The sequence below is a fragment of the Phocoena sinus genome, chromosome 8 (assembly GCF_008692025.1).
Source record: "Phocoena sinus isolate mPhoSin1 chromosome 8, mPhoSin1.pri, whole genome shotgun sequence".
Lineage (NCBI taxonomy): Eukaryota > Metazoa > Chordata > Mammalia > Artiodactyla > Phocoenidae > Phocoena > Phocoena sinus.
This window is the reverse complement of record NC_045770.1, coordinates 87,910,606-87,926,483: the sequence shown is the minus strand read 5'-3', so window position 1 is coordinate 87,926,483 and position 15,878 is coordinate 87,910,606. Positions and strand designations below refer to the sequence as shown.

The 15,878-nt window shown below is 39.4% G+C and overlaps 1 protein-coding gene across 3 annotated transcripts in view; it reads right to left on the bottom strand.

Moving 5' to 3' along the window:
* IFTAP (intraflagellar transport associated protein) overlaps positions 1–15,878 on the bottom strand; it is a 60,006-nt gene that overhangs the window by 15,456 nt on the left and 28,672 nt on the right. For all 3 annotated transcript variants that reach the window (XM_032641669.1, XM_032641668.1, XM_032641670.1), the window contains exons 3-5: positions 6,417–6,571; positions 5,096–5,167; positions 3,738–3,798 (exon numbers count right to left, since the gene is read on the bottom strand). In XM_032641669.1, coding sequence (XP_032497560.1) covers positions 3,738–3,798; positions 5,096–5,167; positions 6,417–6,571 — 288 coding nt within the window. The remainder of the gene's footprint in view (positions 1–3,737; positions 3,799–5,095; positions 5,168–6,416; positions 6,572–15,878) is intronic.

Sequence of the window (15,878 nt, the reverse complement as noted above, 5' to 3'; positions counted from 1 at the left end):
TAAAAAAAAAAAATTGGAGGAACAGGGATAGAGGAACATTTCGAAGCAAGGATTTTTCCCTCTCAATGATCTTTTAGTGATCTTTGAAGTAATGAGAGAATGATTTTTAACAGTCCCAAGTGGAAAGTAAATGAAATGCCTGAACTCTATGTTGGCTGAAATATGCCATCTTCTCCTAGCTCAGGACCTTTACACACACTGTTCTTATGCTGTTCCTATACTCTCTTACACACCCCTCACCCAGTTAATAATTACTCATCCTTTAGATCTCAGGCTCTCAGCACTTTCTCTGATCCATGGACAAATTAAATTCCCCTGCCATATGCTCTCATGAGATCTAGAGCATATGTAATTATATATTTGTGATATGTCTGATTCTTCCAATAAACTATGAATTTCCAAGGACAGGAACCAGATCTGTTTTATTCTTTACTTTATTCCAGGATCCAGTCACCGTTGTTAAATATCTTTGAATAAGAGTCCAGGTCATTCATAGGCTACATAAAGCTTTAAAGTTACAGATAAGGAAAGAATTTTTTTAAAAAAGATGGAGAGAGAGAGAAAATGATGGCTTCATTAGAACTGGGAGTACTGGAGAGATTGAAAGTGAAAATCAAATAAGGCTGCCAATCTTTGTGCAGGAATCAGTTGCCCATTTTCATCCAACACAATCAACCATAGCATGAGTATACCCACTGGTCAAGAAACTTGTATAAGACAGTATAATTCTGAAAACTAGGCCTCAAAAAAGTCTCTTTGACCTTCTGCACTCATCCAGAGAACATGCTGGGCCAACTGAGGGGGTAAAAAATAAAGACGACCAGAAGATTCTTCCTACTCCAATGGCCAAAGCATAATAACTAATACCTATTCCAAATAATAATCTTTCCGGGTAACAGTCTGGAGCATGACAGTAACTAACCATCAGGTTAACTATCTTATCTCAAAGGAGGAAAAAATGGTTAATGTGACATCAAATAAACACAGGGCACCAAACTCTGTGGCCAAGATTCCCTCTAACAACTGGTCAATAGCACAGCACTGAGTTGTCTGCTTGGAAAAACTGTCTCCACCTGGGCTGCCAAAACAATAAGCCAAATACTGGGACAGAAACAAGCGCCTGAATCTTGGAAAATATTTATGAAAATGAAAAAGGTGAACAAATAAAGTCAGTGGTAGAAAAACAATAGGCAACTCACTTCCTTGTTGCCCCAAGCAAATCTGTTGCTTAAACAATAACAACAGAATCTAATCAGTAAACCCCTCAGCTGCCAAAATTATACAAGCAACTTGCCTGTTTAAAATGTCACGTTTCCCATCTGATATAAATATTTGCCTTCTGCTCCATTCCTTAAGTGTAATACAAATCAGATGCAATCTAAAATTCACCCTGGCACAACTATTTCTTTTTTCTTTCCTTTCAAATGACCCAGATTGTGCATTATGAAAATTGTGAAGCTTGGTGGTCTTTTTGGTAATTGGAATAGATCACTGAAGCCTAGGTTGCTTTTTAGCCTTGGCTTTTCACATTATTTTACACCTGGGAAGGTCCTGACTAGCTCATCCAAGTCCACTGAGACTTGGTTCAGCCTCAGTAAGCTTTTATATACACAAATGCAAAACTACCTGTTATCTCATTTCCAGAAAAATCATACTAGTGAGACATTTCTTTGCAATTTTTTAAACAACAGAAACAGATCTGGTAAAAAAAAAAACTTAAAAGATGGTTAAAGAGGGACTTCCCTGGTGGTACAGTGGTTGAGAATTCACCTGCCAACACAGAGGACACAGGTTTGATCCCTGGTCAGGGAAGATCGCACATACTGCAGAGCAACTAAGCCCGTGTGCCGCAACTACTGAGCCTGCGCTCTAGAGCCCATGAGCCGCAACTACTGAGCCTGCACTCTAGAGCCCATGAGCCACAACTACTGAGCCTGCCCGCCGCAACTACTGAAGCCTGTGTGCTCTCCGGCCTGGGTGCCACAACTACTGAGCCTGCGTGCTGCAACTACTGGAGCCTGCACACCTAGAGCCCGTGCTGCGCAACAATGAGAAGCACATGCACCACAATGAAGAGTAGCCCCCGCACACCTCAACTAGAGAAAGACCCAACGCAGCCAAAAAAAAAAAAAGTTTAAAGAAAACAATGTGAAAATAATGGAAAAGGTAAGAAGACTAATTTAAAATATTGATACAACCAAAATCAAATTTGCTGGCTATGCAGGATTATGTCAGTATACAGACCTTCTCATTACCAGCAGAAAGCAAGAAGTTTAAACTATCACAAAATTCAACCTGTGCACTTTTGTGCCCTCCTATGAAATTAATTTTATGTTGCAAAGGTATACGTGCAGACTCCAAGTATCATCCACAGATGAACTATATCAGAATCCCCTGGAGTAGTGGTTAAAGATGCAGATCACTAGATGCCACAAAAGACCTTCTGAATTAGACTCTTTCTTAGGACCCAGGAATCTGTTCCCTTTCCCCAAATCACCCAAAACCCAGAAACAGTGTGCTTGCTCCACAAATTTGGCTTCCTCATAAATCCTCAGCAATCCCTTCTAATCCAATCAGAGCCTCTAAACTGCTCTAATAAAGAAATTCAGAGCTGCCTAAGGCATTAAAGTTAAGAGAACCTCTGTGATTCTGTTAGATCTCTGATCTCCCTTGAACCAAGCAAGTACGGAAAAAAATCTGCGAAGTCTACTGGTTAATAGAGTGCTTGAGTAACAGTGCCTTCAATAGAGTAGTGTGATGTTTGGAAGCAGAATAGAAATGTTAATTGCTTCCAATTACCAAAGCCTCTCAAATTCAGGCAGAGAAGCCAAAGCAGAGGCTTATACAGTCAGTTTACAGACAGTGGCCATCCCCCAACCAACTACACCCTGCACTTTAACTCCTGTGTGATTATAAAGAAGCCCCCTTCCCCAACGATAATGACCATAGTCGCTGTTTATGACCACCTAAGGACTGTAAACACAATCAAACACCAACAACCAAAACCCCATGGAAACTGCCCCTTCCCTAACATTCAACTAATTTTGAGATATTCTTACATATTAAATTAGGAATGAGAGTTTTCAAAACAAGTAACTCAAATTTTGAACATATTTCAAAGCCCCTTTGAGCAACAAAGGATACCTAGTCTTACACAGAAACGTTAACCAAGAAAGGAAAAGGCCTCATCTACATAAACCTCAGAGAAAGCCCCAGAAAAAACATTCACACTATATCTTTAGTTTTAATTGTTTGGTAATAAATATTTATAAAAGCAAAGACTTTGATTTTATTTTTTTGTTTATTTTATGATCAATTCTCATAATTTTTATGATTTTTATGATCAACTGATATTTTAAGTAGCACTCAAAAATAATCTCCATTTACAACATGGTGCTTCTAAGAAATAAGGGTTTGACTTAAATGACTCTGAGACAATTATCCAAAAATCAATCACATGGTAAATGGGGGTGGGGGGTGGGAGGAAGAACACCTTTCCTTCATTTAAGACCAAAGGCATTACAACCTTCAACAAGTTTTCTATGACCTTTCGGCTGAAATCTTTATTATCAAAAAAGAGACTGCAGGACTCCAGTATTCCCTATTTCAGGGAAAGTAGAGGTAAGAATTGCCCCAAAAAAAAGAAAGAAAGAAAAGAAAAGCTGTCTAAAGTCTCATTTGTAGTTTCGAGAAAGAGGTCAAGCAGTGTAGAAAGGAAACAGAAAGCATACTCTTACTCATTTGGGGCTTAATCTCTTCATCCAAGTCCAAATCTTCTAAATCAAGGAAGTTGTCTACCTAGAAAAGGATTAACATCATCTTTATGCAAATTAGACCTAGAGAAAAATATGCAATTAAGAATCAGTGGATCCACTTCCACAACACTCAAGTGAGCAAACGCATCTCCTTTTCTCATTAACTTTTGAGTCCCAGATAGAGATCTTTGTGTTCACTGTGCTTTCCCAGAGACATCTGAAAGAAGCACTAAATCTGGAAGTTGGCCGGGATTTCACAGGCACCACAGTAAGATCTCTATACTGAAAGGGAAAAAACAGTCTGGGAGGTTTTTGAAAAGTTTTTGTTCCTGATTCTATCGCAGAATATATACCACCATCAAGACAGTCTGAAACAATGTTTCTGTTTTTTGGGGTTTTTTTATTGCTTTTGCTCCTCAAGCAAATGATGGTGGTGGGTCTGGCTATTCTCACAACAGTGTGCTTTAAACTCCAAAGAGAGAGTAGAAACTAAAGAAAGCAGGGGAGAAGGTTCATTCAAGACAAAATCATCCTGCCCCAGGTAATCACAAGAGAGGTGAACAGGGCAAAAAATCAAGTGTTCTCTCTTTTGAGCAAATAAAACTGAAAATTACTTCAAAGGTAAAAAGCCGAGCAAATGACCTTTACAGACAGTAGCAGCATTTCAATGTTGCTTTCCACTGCAAGCTGACAATGAGACATTTTAGATTAACAAAATGGTAGCACTTCAGACATGAACCAATTCATCTCGGGTGAATATCAAAGAGTGTGAATAAACAAATGATTTCACCACTGGCACCAAGGCAGATCTAGTAAAGGCATGATGTCAAAATGCCTTTTATGCTTATGACCTAAAACATGTACATAACAATATACCGTAAAATTATAAATTTAGATCTCATCATTGGAATTCAAAACACAGCCTGGGTCTTTCTTCCCCACTCTCTACCCGCCAGACCATGGCTTGTAGCTTCCATACTTGGAAGTATATAACTACAGTTATTTTTTGACTTCCAAGGGACAGCAAAAATTTATCTTCCATATGATGGTTTCAGTACTAAAACTTGAGAATCTGTTACATTGTCAGGACGAGAGTCACGTTTCTCTATTGAAGCACCCCTTCCATTTGTAAAGCTTTGAGGAGAAAAGATCCAGAACCCAGGCAACCAAGGACAGTTTAAGATAATCAAACACCACTTTTTTTTTTTAAAGCATATTGACAAAATCTGCTGAATTCTCCAAATTTGTATGACAGACAGCAAATGAGTCCTGTGAGGTTTTTATTGTTTTTATGCTCTTTCTGGGTTTTGGCCATGGAATAAAATCGAATCATGCCTTACCTTCACCTTTCCTGCCCGATTCAGATCACCCTGAAAGGAACTGCCAACTTTTTGGCCTTCATCCATCACTATCTGGAAAAACAAACAAACAAACAAAAAACATTGAGGACATATTGATGGGAAGATGAAACAAGTGAAAATAAAGGAGCTGATGTTGTAGCCCTTCAGGCACTAAAATTCCCTTTCTGCTTTCTGTTGATTAGTTATGAGTGACAAACCATGACACCTTAGTGACAGCAGATTCACTAAGTCATAGCAGCCATCAGGGAATAGGTTCCAGGAGGTCTGACTTCTACTTCTGTCTTCTAGACTCATCTACAGTGTAACCTAGGGTAAATTATTTAACCCCAAGTTTTTCATGTGTAAAATATGAACACTCCGCACCTCATCACCCCAGCCCCCGTCCCATCCCATCCCAATGAGCCTCTGAAGGACAAATCAGAGAATGCTAATACAACATTTTCAAGTTACTAGGAAAAAATATCGTGGAACAATTCTTTGCCTCTCACACACTGGTTAAAGACTCAATAGAAAATGTAATTCCAATTGCCAATGATGGCCAGTAGACAGTGAATCCTCTAGAAAGAAAAGTTCTTGTCCCATAATCACCTCACTGGAAATAAGTTATAGAATTAAAGAATTATAGCCCTTTGCTGTATATAAACACACTTCTAACGTGGAGATTTTTCTCCCTTGCATAAAACCATAATCTCATATACAATTCTGTCCACAATATCACAGGGAATACACGATGAGATAGAAAGTAGAAACTCAAATGGTTTAAAAAATAGAACAGCTTCCACTAGGATTCCTTGATAGTTAAAAACCATAGCTAAAGAGAAAGTGAATATAGTCTATGAAGTCTCGAAGATTAGGAAGAGAGCATCTAACATTTATTTATTGACCAAATCTTGGAAGAACCAAGATAACATATTCTACTTTAAGTCTGAAGGACATGAATCCAGGACAGGTAAAAGAAACTCTCATTTACACAGAGAATTATAAAAAGGAACTCTTTTGTCCCAGAGGACAAGCTAAAATATAGACATAATTTCAAGAAAAATCTGTAGATGGCAGATCCCTAAGAGGTTTTTAACAAAAATTGGGGATAATTAAGTTACTATCATAAAAGTTGGCTGTTGAAATCATGAAATGTAATGATGATTTTCAGTAAAGTATCCCAAAGGCACTCCTTCTAAAATTAGGAGTCTGAGTTACTGATCCAATAGCTGTCCGATGTTTCTTATTATGGTCTCTTTCTTTTCTATTAATTCACGATAAGTTTTTTTTCTCTGTTTCTGTAAATGTGCTATGGTAATACCTGTTCCTCTTCTGAACACTGTGACGAAGTACGAAGAAAGATAGCTTTATTGCTAAGATGGTGATCATTTGGTTCATTTCTCTGAGTAAATTTTACTGAAGGAAAATTGTTTTCTGAAGAATTGGTTCCAAAGGCTCCTCTTTTGGTCACATTATCTGAAATGATAAATTACATAATATTAGAAAACACCCACCACATCCAATCTAGTTTATTTTGTGTTTATTGAGAATCTTTCTTCCAAACAAAAAAAAAATACTTTTCAAAAAAATCTACAAACTGAATGCTTGAAGCATTAAACACTCTTAACCTATAAAGTTATTTCTAAAAATGCACAGAAAGATAACACTATTTCATTCACTATTCAACAAACATTTATAAGTTTGTATCCAGCACTGTTCTCAGCCATTGTTAAGAGGTCAATAAAGTATTTGCAAGACTCTTGGACATTACCGATCTCATTTTTTTTCTAAATTTGAGGTTTTTAAAAAAAAATATGGAGGCAATGTACGGATGATTTTAGAAAATTTGTAAAAGAAAAAGATTAAAATTAGAATATCACTCATAATCCTACGAGACAGAAAAGCTGCAACAAAATTTTTTCAGTGGCTATTTTTCTCATCTTTTATCTATTCACCCATAAACTTCTAAAAGTCAAATGGAATTGTACTGTACATACCATATTATAAGTCAACTTGAGAGCAATATTTTTTTCATACTAAATATTCTGCATAATTTTAATGATTATAGAGAATTCCACTGTATATATTTAACATAGTTTATTTAACCAATTCCTATTCTCAACTATTTAGAACTATAAACAATGAATACGTTTGTGTTAAATCTTTGCACATTCATGATGATGTCCTTAGGATAAGGAAAGAGTCTAAGATTCATCCTAAATTAAGAGAAAATTATAACATGATGCCATTAACAGAAATGTGGGGGACAAATTCAGATGAGAATGAATTAACCTTTGTCCATGCTGCATTTGAGGTGCCAGTGGAAACTGTGAGGGAAATGTCCCAGAGGCAGCTGCAAATGTAGGCTAAAATGTGGGTGAGAGATCACAGCGATAGGTAAAGAGCTGGTAGTCGATTACACTGGGGCAGTGGTTTAAGCCATAAAATTATTTTTAATATTAGCAGCAATATTAAAATAAATAAGAGTTAACATTTACTTGAGGGTCAGACTGTCTTTTATTATGCATCTCATAAATCTCATTTAAGCCTCACAACAAGCCTAGAGGTAAGTACTGTTAGTATCCCCATTTTACAGGTGAAGAAACCAAGGCCTACAGAGAGATTAAATAATTCGTTCAAAGTTACACAGCTGGTAAGTAGCAGAGTGCGGATGTGAACCCAGGCCTTCCTAATCCAGCACTCACTGCTATGCAACTTAGAATAGTACAGTAAATGAAGGGAAGGGGCTCTTAGAGAATAGAAGAATAAAGCAGAAAAAAAAAGAAAATTTAAAAAGCCCAGAAAGGACACAAAGAAGAAAAGTTTACAACAGTACAAGAACCCAGGGAGCATGGCACATTCTAAAACTAGAACTCCCTTGCTGCAAATGACAATAGCAAAACACAGGAATCTACTTCAAGGATCACTAGAGGAGTGACTAAGGGATTCAAAAGAGGCCAAGTGGCAGAAATCAAGCTACTGTCAGATTAGGGCATCCTGTTCCATCCCCTTACAATACTCCACCATGGAAAGATTCTGGAGACGTGGGTTTATTTGTGAACAACCTGGTCAGGTATCTAACTGAAGGGGTTACAAAACAGCCTAACCCACCGAAGTGGCATGTTTGTTTCTCTTGAGCCACTGGTTGCATGGCTTCAAAATCAGTAAAGATTCTTGTTGTTCTAATGATCTCGGCCTGGTGCAAGGCAGCCAGAATCCTGCGTTTGCTTCTGAATACCTCATCATTGGTAGAATTAAGACTTGCAGGGGGACTTCCCTGGTGGCACAGTGGCTAAGAATCCGTCTGCCAAAACAGGAGGCACGGGTTCAGGCCCTGGTCCAGGAAGATCCCACATGCTGCAGAGCAACTAAGCCCGTGTGCCACATCTACTGAGCCTGAGCCCTAGAGCCCGTGAGCTACAACTACTGAAGCTCACGCGCCTAGAGCCTGTGCCCTGTGACAAGAGAAGCCACCGCAGTGAGAAGCCTGCGCGCCGCAACTAGAGAAAGCCCGCGCGCAGCAATGAAGACCCAACACAGCCAAATAAATAAACAAATAAATTCATTAAAAAAAAAAAAAGACTTGTAGGGATATCTATAGTACATTAACACAGAAATACTGTTGGGGAGAAGAGATAAGGTAGTCTAGCCTATGATACAGCATTAGCTCAGTAAGCCAGAGAGGGAAAACACAAATATTTAATGCACCGCTTTTTTTTTCAAAGGGATTTATTAGCAAACACCACCAGCTCAGGCCAGCTCTCTCTACTGCCTCTTGCACCAGCACCCACGACTCCTAATTAGCTACTACTGGGACGGGTGACCCCTGCCTTGTGCCCCAACAAATCCCCGCAAACGCTGATATGAAGCACTCGCCTTGGCTGCTGGGGGTGGAGGGGCTGAGAGTCTGAGTAAGGAAGGTGATGGGAGGGTTACAGGAACACTGCTGGAGTAACCAGCACGATGCCAGGCCACAGAAGGGAAGACAAAATGGTCTTAGGACTTACCCTCCCTGACTTCTTCTTCTTTTACAGCCACAATCATGGCTGTAAAATCATCAGTCCTAGGGCAGAGACAAGCAGTGGCAGCAGCGTGGAGCAAGACAGGCATGGAGATGCTTGGAAACAGGAGTGAGGAGGAATGAAAGGGTTCTCCAAACTTCATCAAAGTTAGAGGCAAGCAGACTTCCAGTGGCTCCCTGCCATTCCTCAGTGCCATGTTCTAATAAGACGCGGAATAGTTTCAGTTCTCCTTGCTTATCCTTTAAGTCTAGCACAAGCTAAACCTAGTATTTCCCGAGAAAATACTAGGTGTACTCAGCACACTACTGTAATAATCTATTGATTTACATACTTGAAAACCACAGTGATGTCTGGGAAGAACAGATGTCCCGTAAGGACAAGTTCTGTTTGTTCTTATCATCACTCAGTGTGCTCTTCTGCCATTTCCAATAAAACACCAGGTTATTTGACAAATAACCGGATGAAACTCCTTCAAAATAAAGAGCAAAATGTAATGAAGTCCCAGCTTCTGATGCTGATGTGCAGCGATGGTTGAGGTCTCAGATCTAACACAATTTCTTGTTTACTCTTTCAAAACTTCGTCCTTTCATAAACATAAAGCTTTCATTTTTAAAATATGGAAAGATTCAGAAAAGAACTTGTTCCCTCTCTGACTGAACCTACAGTTTAAGACTCCTTTCTAAACCTTGAAAGCAGTTTCACAAGAGCAAGTACTATTTCACTCCAAAGGCCCCAAAGTGCTTCTTACAAATGCTTTTATCATTTTTTAAAAAAACAGCAAAAAAAAAAAAAAAATCTCTTGGCAGCAGAAGATAGGAAAGAAGTTCTTTTTCAATATGATAATGACAAAATGGCAGATGTTGGCACAGCCCAGAATCCGAAGTGGCCTAAAGCCTGATTAGAGTGCCAGATGCTGCTTCCCAGTTATCCTGGTGGCCATCCAAACACGCCACCCAAGTGGGCGTTTCATCTTCTTCTGTTTCTGCTTCTCATCAGAGTCCTTTTCTACCTTTTCATCTTATCCCTAATGTTCCTTGCTTTGAAATAAGTGCCAGACATAACACACTTTGGAAATCTAACAGCAATATTTCAGAGAACAAGTCGGTTACTGAGACCTGAAAGAGTGTTTCTTTGGGCATTTCTGAGTCAAAACTTCAATACACATGAAACAAAGGTTTTTTGCTAAAGGTTTCATTATTCTGAAGCAATGGAATTTCAATTTTCTTTTGATACCAAACAGACAAGCTTCCAACAGATCTCCCTTACAAGGTCACCAACGACACCTACAATGTCTAATTTCAGGCCAAAGAAAAAGGTTACACTCCTGCAAAAGGTTGAAACTATGGACGCCTCGATAAATTAAACACCAATCGTAAATTGACTGTACATCTTCCAGATGAAAGCGGTCAGTTTCAGAGAATCGGTTAAAAATTCAAATTCATCCATTCAAAGGCCAGACTAGTGTCCATGAGCTTAGAAGAAAGTCTACACTTTACAGGAAAGTTCTCACAGATCAACACAACCAACATCAGAATTCATGACCTAATTCTCCCAGCAACACCTGAGTGTTCTTCTGCACCATGGTCAACAGAAATACAAATCAAGAGCATGTTCTCAGTTGTGAAGAGATACTGAATATGTTGTTAAATAGGAAAGAAAAATTCATGGGGGGGAAATTCTGTGCAACACTGGGTAGTTGCCAAAAACCTCCTGCCAAGAGCATAGGGGTTAAGCAATCATGCTTATAACAAGACTGGGTACTTTGAAAGTCAGGGGGGTGATTTTCATATCATACTCCTAGCCTAAAGCAATGTTGCTCTGGACAAAATTTGCTCTTCATTTGCCCAGCCAAACTACTTCACTCCACTGCTTCTTGATCACATACTCCTTGGTATATGGCCTCCCCTGGAGCGACAGTCCTTAGGATTAAATAAGCAATTTAAAAACCAATCAATCATAAATCAGAATAAGTCCAAAGAAGCTAAATTCAGCAGACAAATGTTTTGTCTAAATTCCCTTTGCAGAGGTCTGAATTCCAACTGTTTCATTGTTCTTCACTGGAAAGGGCACAGGGAGGAGAGGATTACCTTAGCCTGGCCAGTCAGGAATAATTGTACTTTCCCCAAGGCTGGATGATAATTGACTCATTAGTCACAGACATAGCTCTCCAGCTGCCAAGACACAAATGCACAACCCTAGCTCAGAAAAAAAAAAAAAGTGTGTCAAAAGTCTAAGACGAGGCACACAATAGCAGTAAGTTGACATTTTGAAATGTCCAGTGTTAGGCACGTAACAGAGAGAAAAAAAGAAGCGAGGATAGTGTAAAGTTGCTGTAAGTTTATTTTCAGGGAGAAAAGCTGAGTGGTAGTTGAGTTATGCAACTTATTCAACCCACAGGTTGTATCATGGGCATCAACTATGTGCAAAGTGACCCAAGATGGGTAAGACCCAGTCCCTGCCCTTATGGAGTCTACAAACTAAGAAGTTTAGCCAGGTATGCAAACCACCCAAATAGAACACAACTAACGCAGAGGATATAAGGGAGCACAAAGTTAGAGAAGGGTGAAATCACAATTGGTTTGGGAGAATCACAGAAGGCTTCATATAGGAATGGGGAGTCTGAGCCGGGCTTTGAAAGATGGCTACAATTTCAGCAGGTGAGCCCTGTGAGGAGGTATCCCACAAAGGGAAAACTCACAAACAAAGCTCCCAAGGTGGGAACACGTGGGGCCTGAGGAAGAACCACCATGTATTCCAGGAAGGCAGGAGCACATATTCTGCGATGCATGGAAGGGCTGCTATTTGCAGGGCTTGACAAAAACCCTGTACTATACCAAGGCCCTTGGGAGTCATAACTAGAGCTGTGCTCTAAGATGAAATGGATGGAAGGCGGCAGAGTGGTTCAGATACTTTCATACTAGAAAGTATGGCGCTACTGTGGCAATCCAGGTGAGAAGTAAAGGGAGCCTCAGCGATGGATTTAAGAAAGGAGAAAAGAGCTCACAATGTGGGTTCTTTTTGTGTTTCTAGAACAGAAATGAAGACACTATCTCCAAGTGGTTATGTTTCCTCCCTCTAGATATCTCAGAATGTTCACCTTATCTTCCCATGGCAATCTGTATTATTCTTTTAGTTTAATTTGGCATGCCCCAGATAACTTAAAAACAACAACAACAAAACAATCTCTGTGATGGTGGCAGTAGACATTACAGCATGCTTGCAACCTGTCAAATGGATTACATGTTGGTGCAAAGAGGCCACACATATCATCCCATGAGATAAACTCACCTTCCCAACTGCTTTAGTCAAGGCCACAGAAGGGAGCTGGTCCAGCGTGGGAGCAGATGCAGCGTATTTGAGCACAGCTTCCCTGAGCTCCCAGAATGCCTAACAGGGTGACACCTGTTGGTGACACTGTCTACACAAAGTAGGATCTTGTTTCTTTTTGTATCACTGTCCTTATCTACTTAAAAATTTCAAGGCTATGCACAAATGGTTTATTTTCTTAATAGGAAATATTTATGACAAGCAGCATCCTCCTAGTTCTTCAGCCAAACCTGGAGTCACAAGGCCATATGCTCACCCAGTGAAGCACTCAGGTAAGGATCTAGGTATCCATGAATAGTAGCTCCACCTCTCCATAGCTTTAGTGAGGTGTATTTATAGAATTCCCTTAAGTGTACAATTCAATAATTTTTAATAAATATATAGAGTTGTCCAACCATCACCACAATTACATTTTTAGATCATTTCCATCACCCCCAAAAGTCCCAGGTACTCATCTGTAGCCACTCCCCATTCCTACTGCCAAACACAGGCAGCCACTAATCTACTTTTTGTAGCTAAAGATATGCCTTTCCTAGACATTCCATATAAATACAATCATATGATACATGGTCTTTTGTACCTGACTTCTCTACTTAGAATGACATCTTTGAGGGTCATCCATGTTGTAGTATATATCAGTATTTCACTCCTTTTTATTGTCAAAAATTATTCCATTATCTGGATAGACCACATTTTGCTTTTCCATTCACCAGTTAATGGACATTTGGATTGTTTCCACATTTGGTACCCCCTTGATTCTAATACTGAGTTGGATCCAAAGACCACCATCACTAATCCAATTCCACGCGGTGCCGCGACATGCTGAAATCAACACAAAGGCCAACCACAGAGTTCCAGCTTCCTTTCACACCCCAGCAAGGGGAAAAATGCATATAGTAATTGAAGCTACAACTCTGATCATCTTATTGTCTCATATGGTCACAGCCTTAGAAACATGATCCTGTTTTCTTCTCCAAATGTATCTGAAATCATCTGCAATTACCTTTCTTAATTGTCCGTGCTCTGTCTCTTCCCACTAAAATGTAAGCCTAAGGAGAATAGGGACCTCTCCATCAGAAACGTATTCACAATTCCTGAAAGGGAAAATGTTGTTTCCCCATTCCCAAGGACATGTAATGATTAAGACTGAAAGGTAGACTGACACACTACACTTCACCCAGTGAGCTCACTGTGTGATTAGCACCACGCTAGGCTGGAGGATTAGGAATTGGGAAAGTTAAAGGACATGACTTCTGCCTATGAGAAACAGAATCTATCCCCTTAAAACTGTTACTCACTCAAAGGCAAAGCATTCTGCTTATCTTTCAGCCAGCATTTCCATGTCTAAGAATGTATCCAAAAAAACAATTAAATATGTGGGCAAAGATTTCACTACCAAGCCAAAAATGTCTCACCTATTCCCCTGAAAACTTTTACTTAATCAAGGCCTTACATTTTTTCATATCTTTGAACCAGCATTTCCATGTGTAAAAATTTATCCAAAGGCCATAAATAAGAAGGGTGCAAAAATGTAGCTACCAAAAATTAATACTACTACTAATACAGCCAAAGTCATTACAAGGACCTACAAGGCTATCCATGCTTCATCCCCCACCCTCACCTCCACAACCCCTGACCTCAGCTTCTCCTCCTCTCACCCCTGCTCAGGCCACTCTGGTCACTCTGGCCTCCTCGTTATTCCCCAACCAGGCCGGGCACTGTTGTCACTAGGCCTCTGCACTAGTTGTTCCCTTGGCCTCAAATGCTTTTCCCTCAAGTCTCTGCAGGCTTAACTCCCTCTCTTCCTTCCAATCCTCACTCAGATTGTACCTTCCCACGAAGGCCCAACCAAATCACCCTACATAAAATTGCAACCTGACACCCCTGCTACCAGCACTCATGATCCTCCATACTCTGCTCTGTATTCTTTTTCTTTCCCAGAGAAATTACTATTTTCTAACACAGATATTTTTCTTATTTGTTGTGTTTATTGTTTGTTGCCCATCTCCCCCTTACAGGCTGCAAATTCCCTGAAGATAATGATCTTTGTCTCTTCTGTTCACTTATGTGAACAGCACTTCGCACATACTAGGTGTTCAACAAGCATTAACTGTATGAATGAGGACGTGCGATATAACATCATTTATAGAAGCAAAAAATTCGAAATAACCTGTGTTCAACAAAAAGGATGGCTAAATAAATAATGGCCTATCCATACGATTACATACAATGCAGTCATGAAAAATACTGCTAAATAACCAAATTTATTGACATGGAAACATGTTCATAACATAATGTTATATGAAAAAGCAAGTTACAAAAAGAGTATATAGTATGATCACACTGTTATGAAGTAATTATAATAAATTTGCTGAATATATAAATGAATGAAACTATTAGGTTGAGCCCTTACTATAATTCAGGTACTATTAATATAAACAAACATCTATGTGTATGTGTTTTATAGATAATTATTTAATCCTAAGAATAAGCCTATGAGGTAGAGCCTATTACATCCATTTTATAGATAATAAAACTGAAGCTCAGAGATATTAAATAACTTTCCTAAGACCACCTAATTTGGAAGTAGCAGAGCTTAGGTTCAAATCCTGGTTGTCAACGAGTCTATATTCTTAACTAATAATTGTATACATATATACAAATTAATCAACAGAAAAACTCAGGAAGGATATATAATACACTCATGGTTTATCTCTAAGACACGGGATTACGGCTTTATTAATTAGATATAGGTTTGCCTACATGAAACAGATACCCAAAGCAACAATCAGTTAAACAAGATGGAAGTCTATTTCTCACTCATGCAATAGTACAGGTGTAGATAATTCAGGGCTAATATGGTTGCTCTGCTCCACAAAGTCATCCTAGAACCCAGGCTCCTCCTATCTTTCTGCTCTGCCGTTCCTAAGACACGACCCTTCTCCACATAATCCAGCATGAAGTACCACCACACCCTTGCTCCAAGCAAGAGTATGAAGAAAGAGAAAGAAGCCTGGATGTCTATTTCCCTCTGTTACTAGTGAAGGCGTGGTTTAAGCTACTATATCAAGGAGGCATCAAAATAGAGCAGCTGAAATAAGTATTTTATTTCTCATGTAACAGTTTAGGGCAGGTAGACAGGCTCTGTTCCATGAGATGACCCAGGGATCCAGGCTGGTGGGGTGCTCTGCCATTCTCAGCACATGGCTTCTACCTTTGGGTCTAAGGAGTTGCTCTAATGACTGCCTAGTTCCTGCCAGGGGAAATGGAATTAAAAAAAGAGTCCAGGGCACGTTTCTTAAGGATTTGACCCAGAAGTTACACATATCAGTTCCCCTCACTTCTTACTGGCACATACTTAGTCAAATGACTATACCCAACTGCAAGGGAGAATGAGAAATGTAATCTTCATTCTGAATGACCAGAGTAGTTAA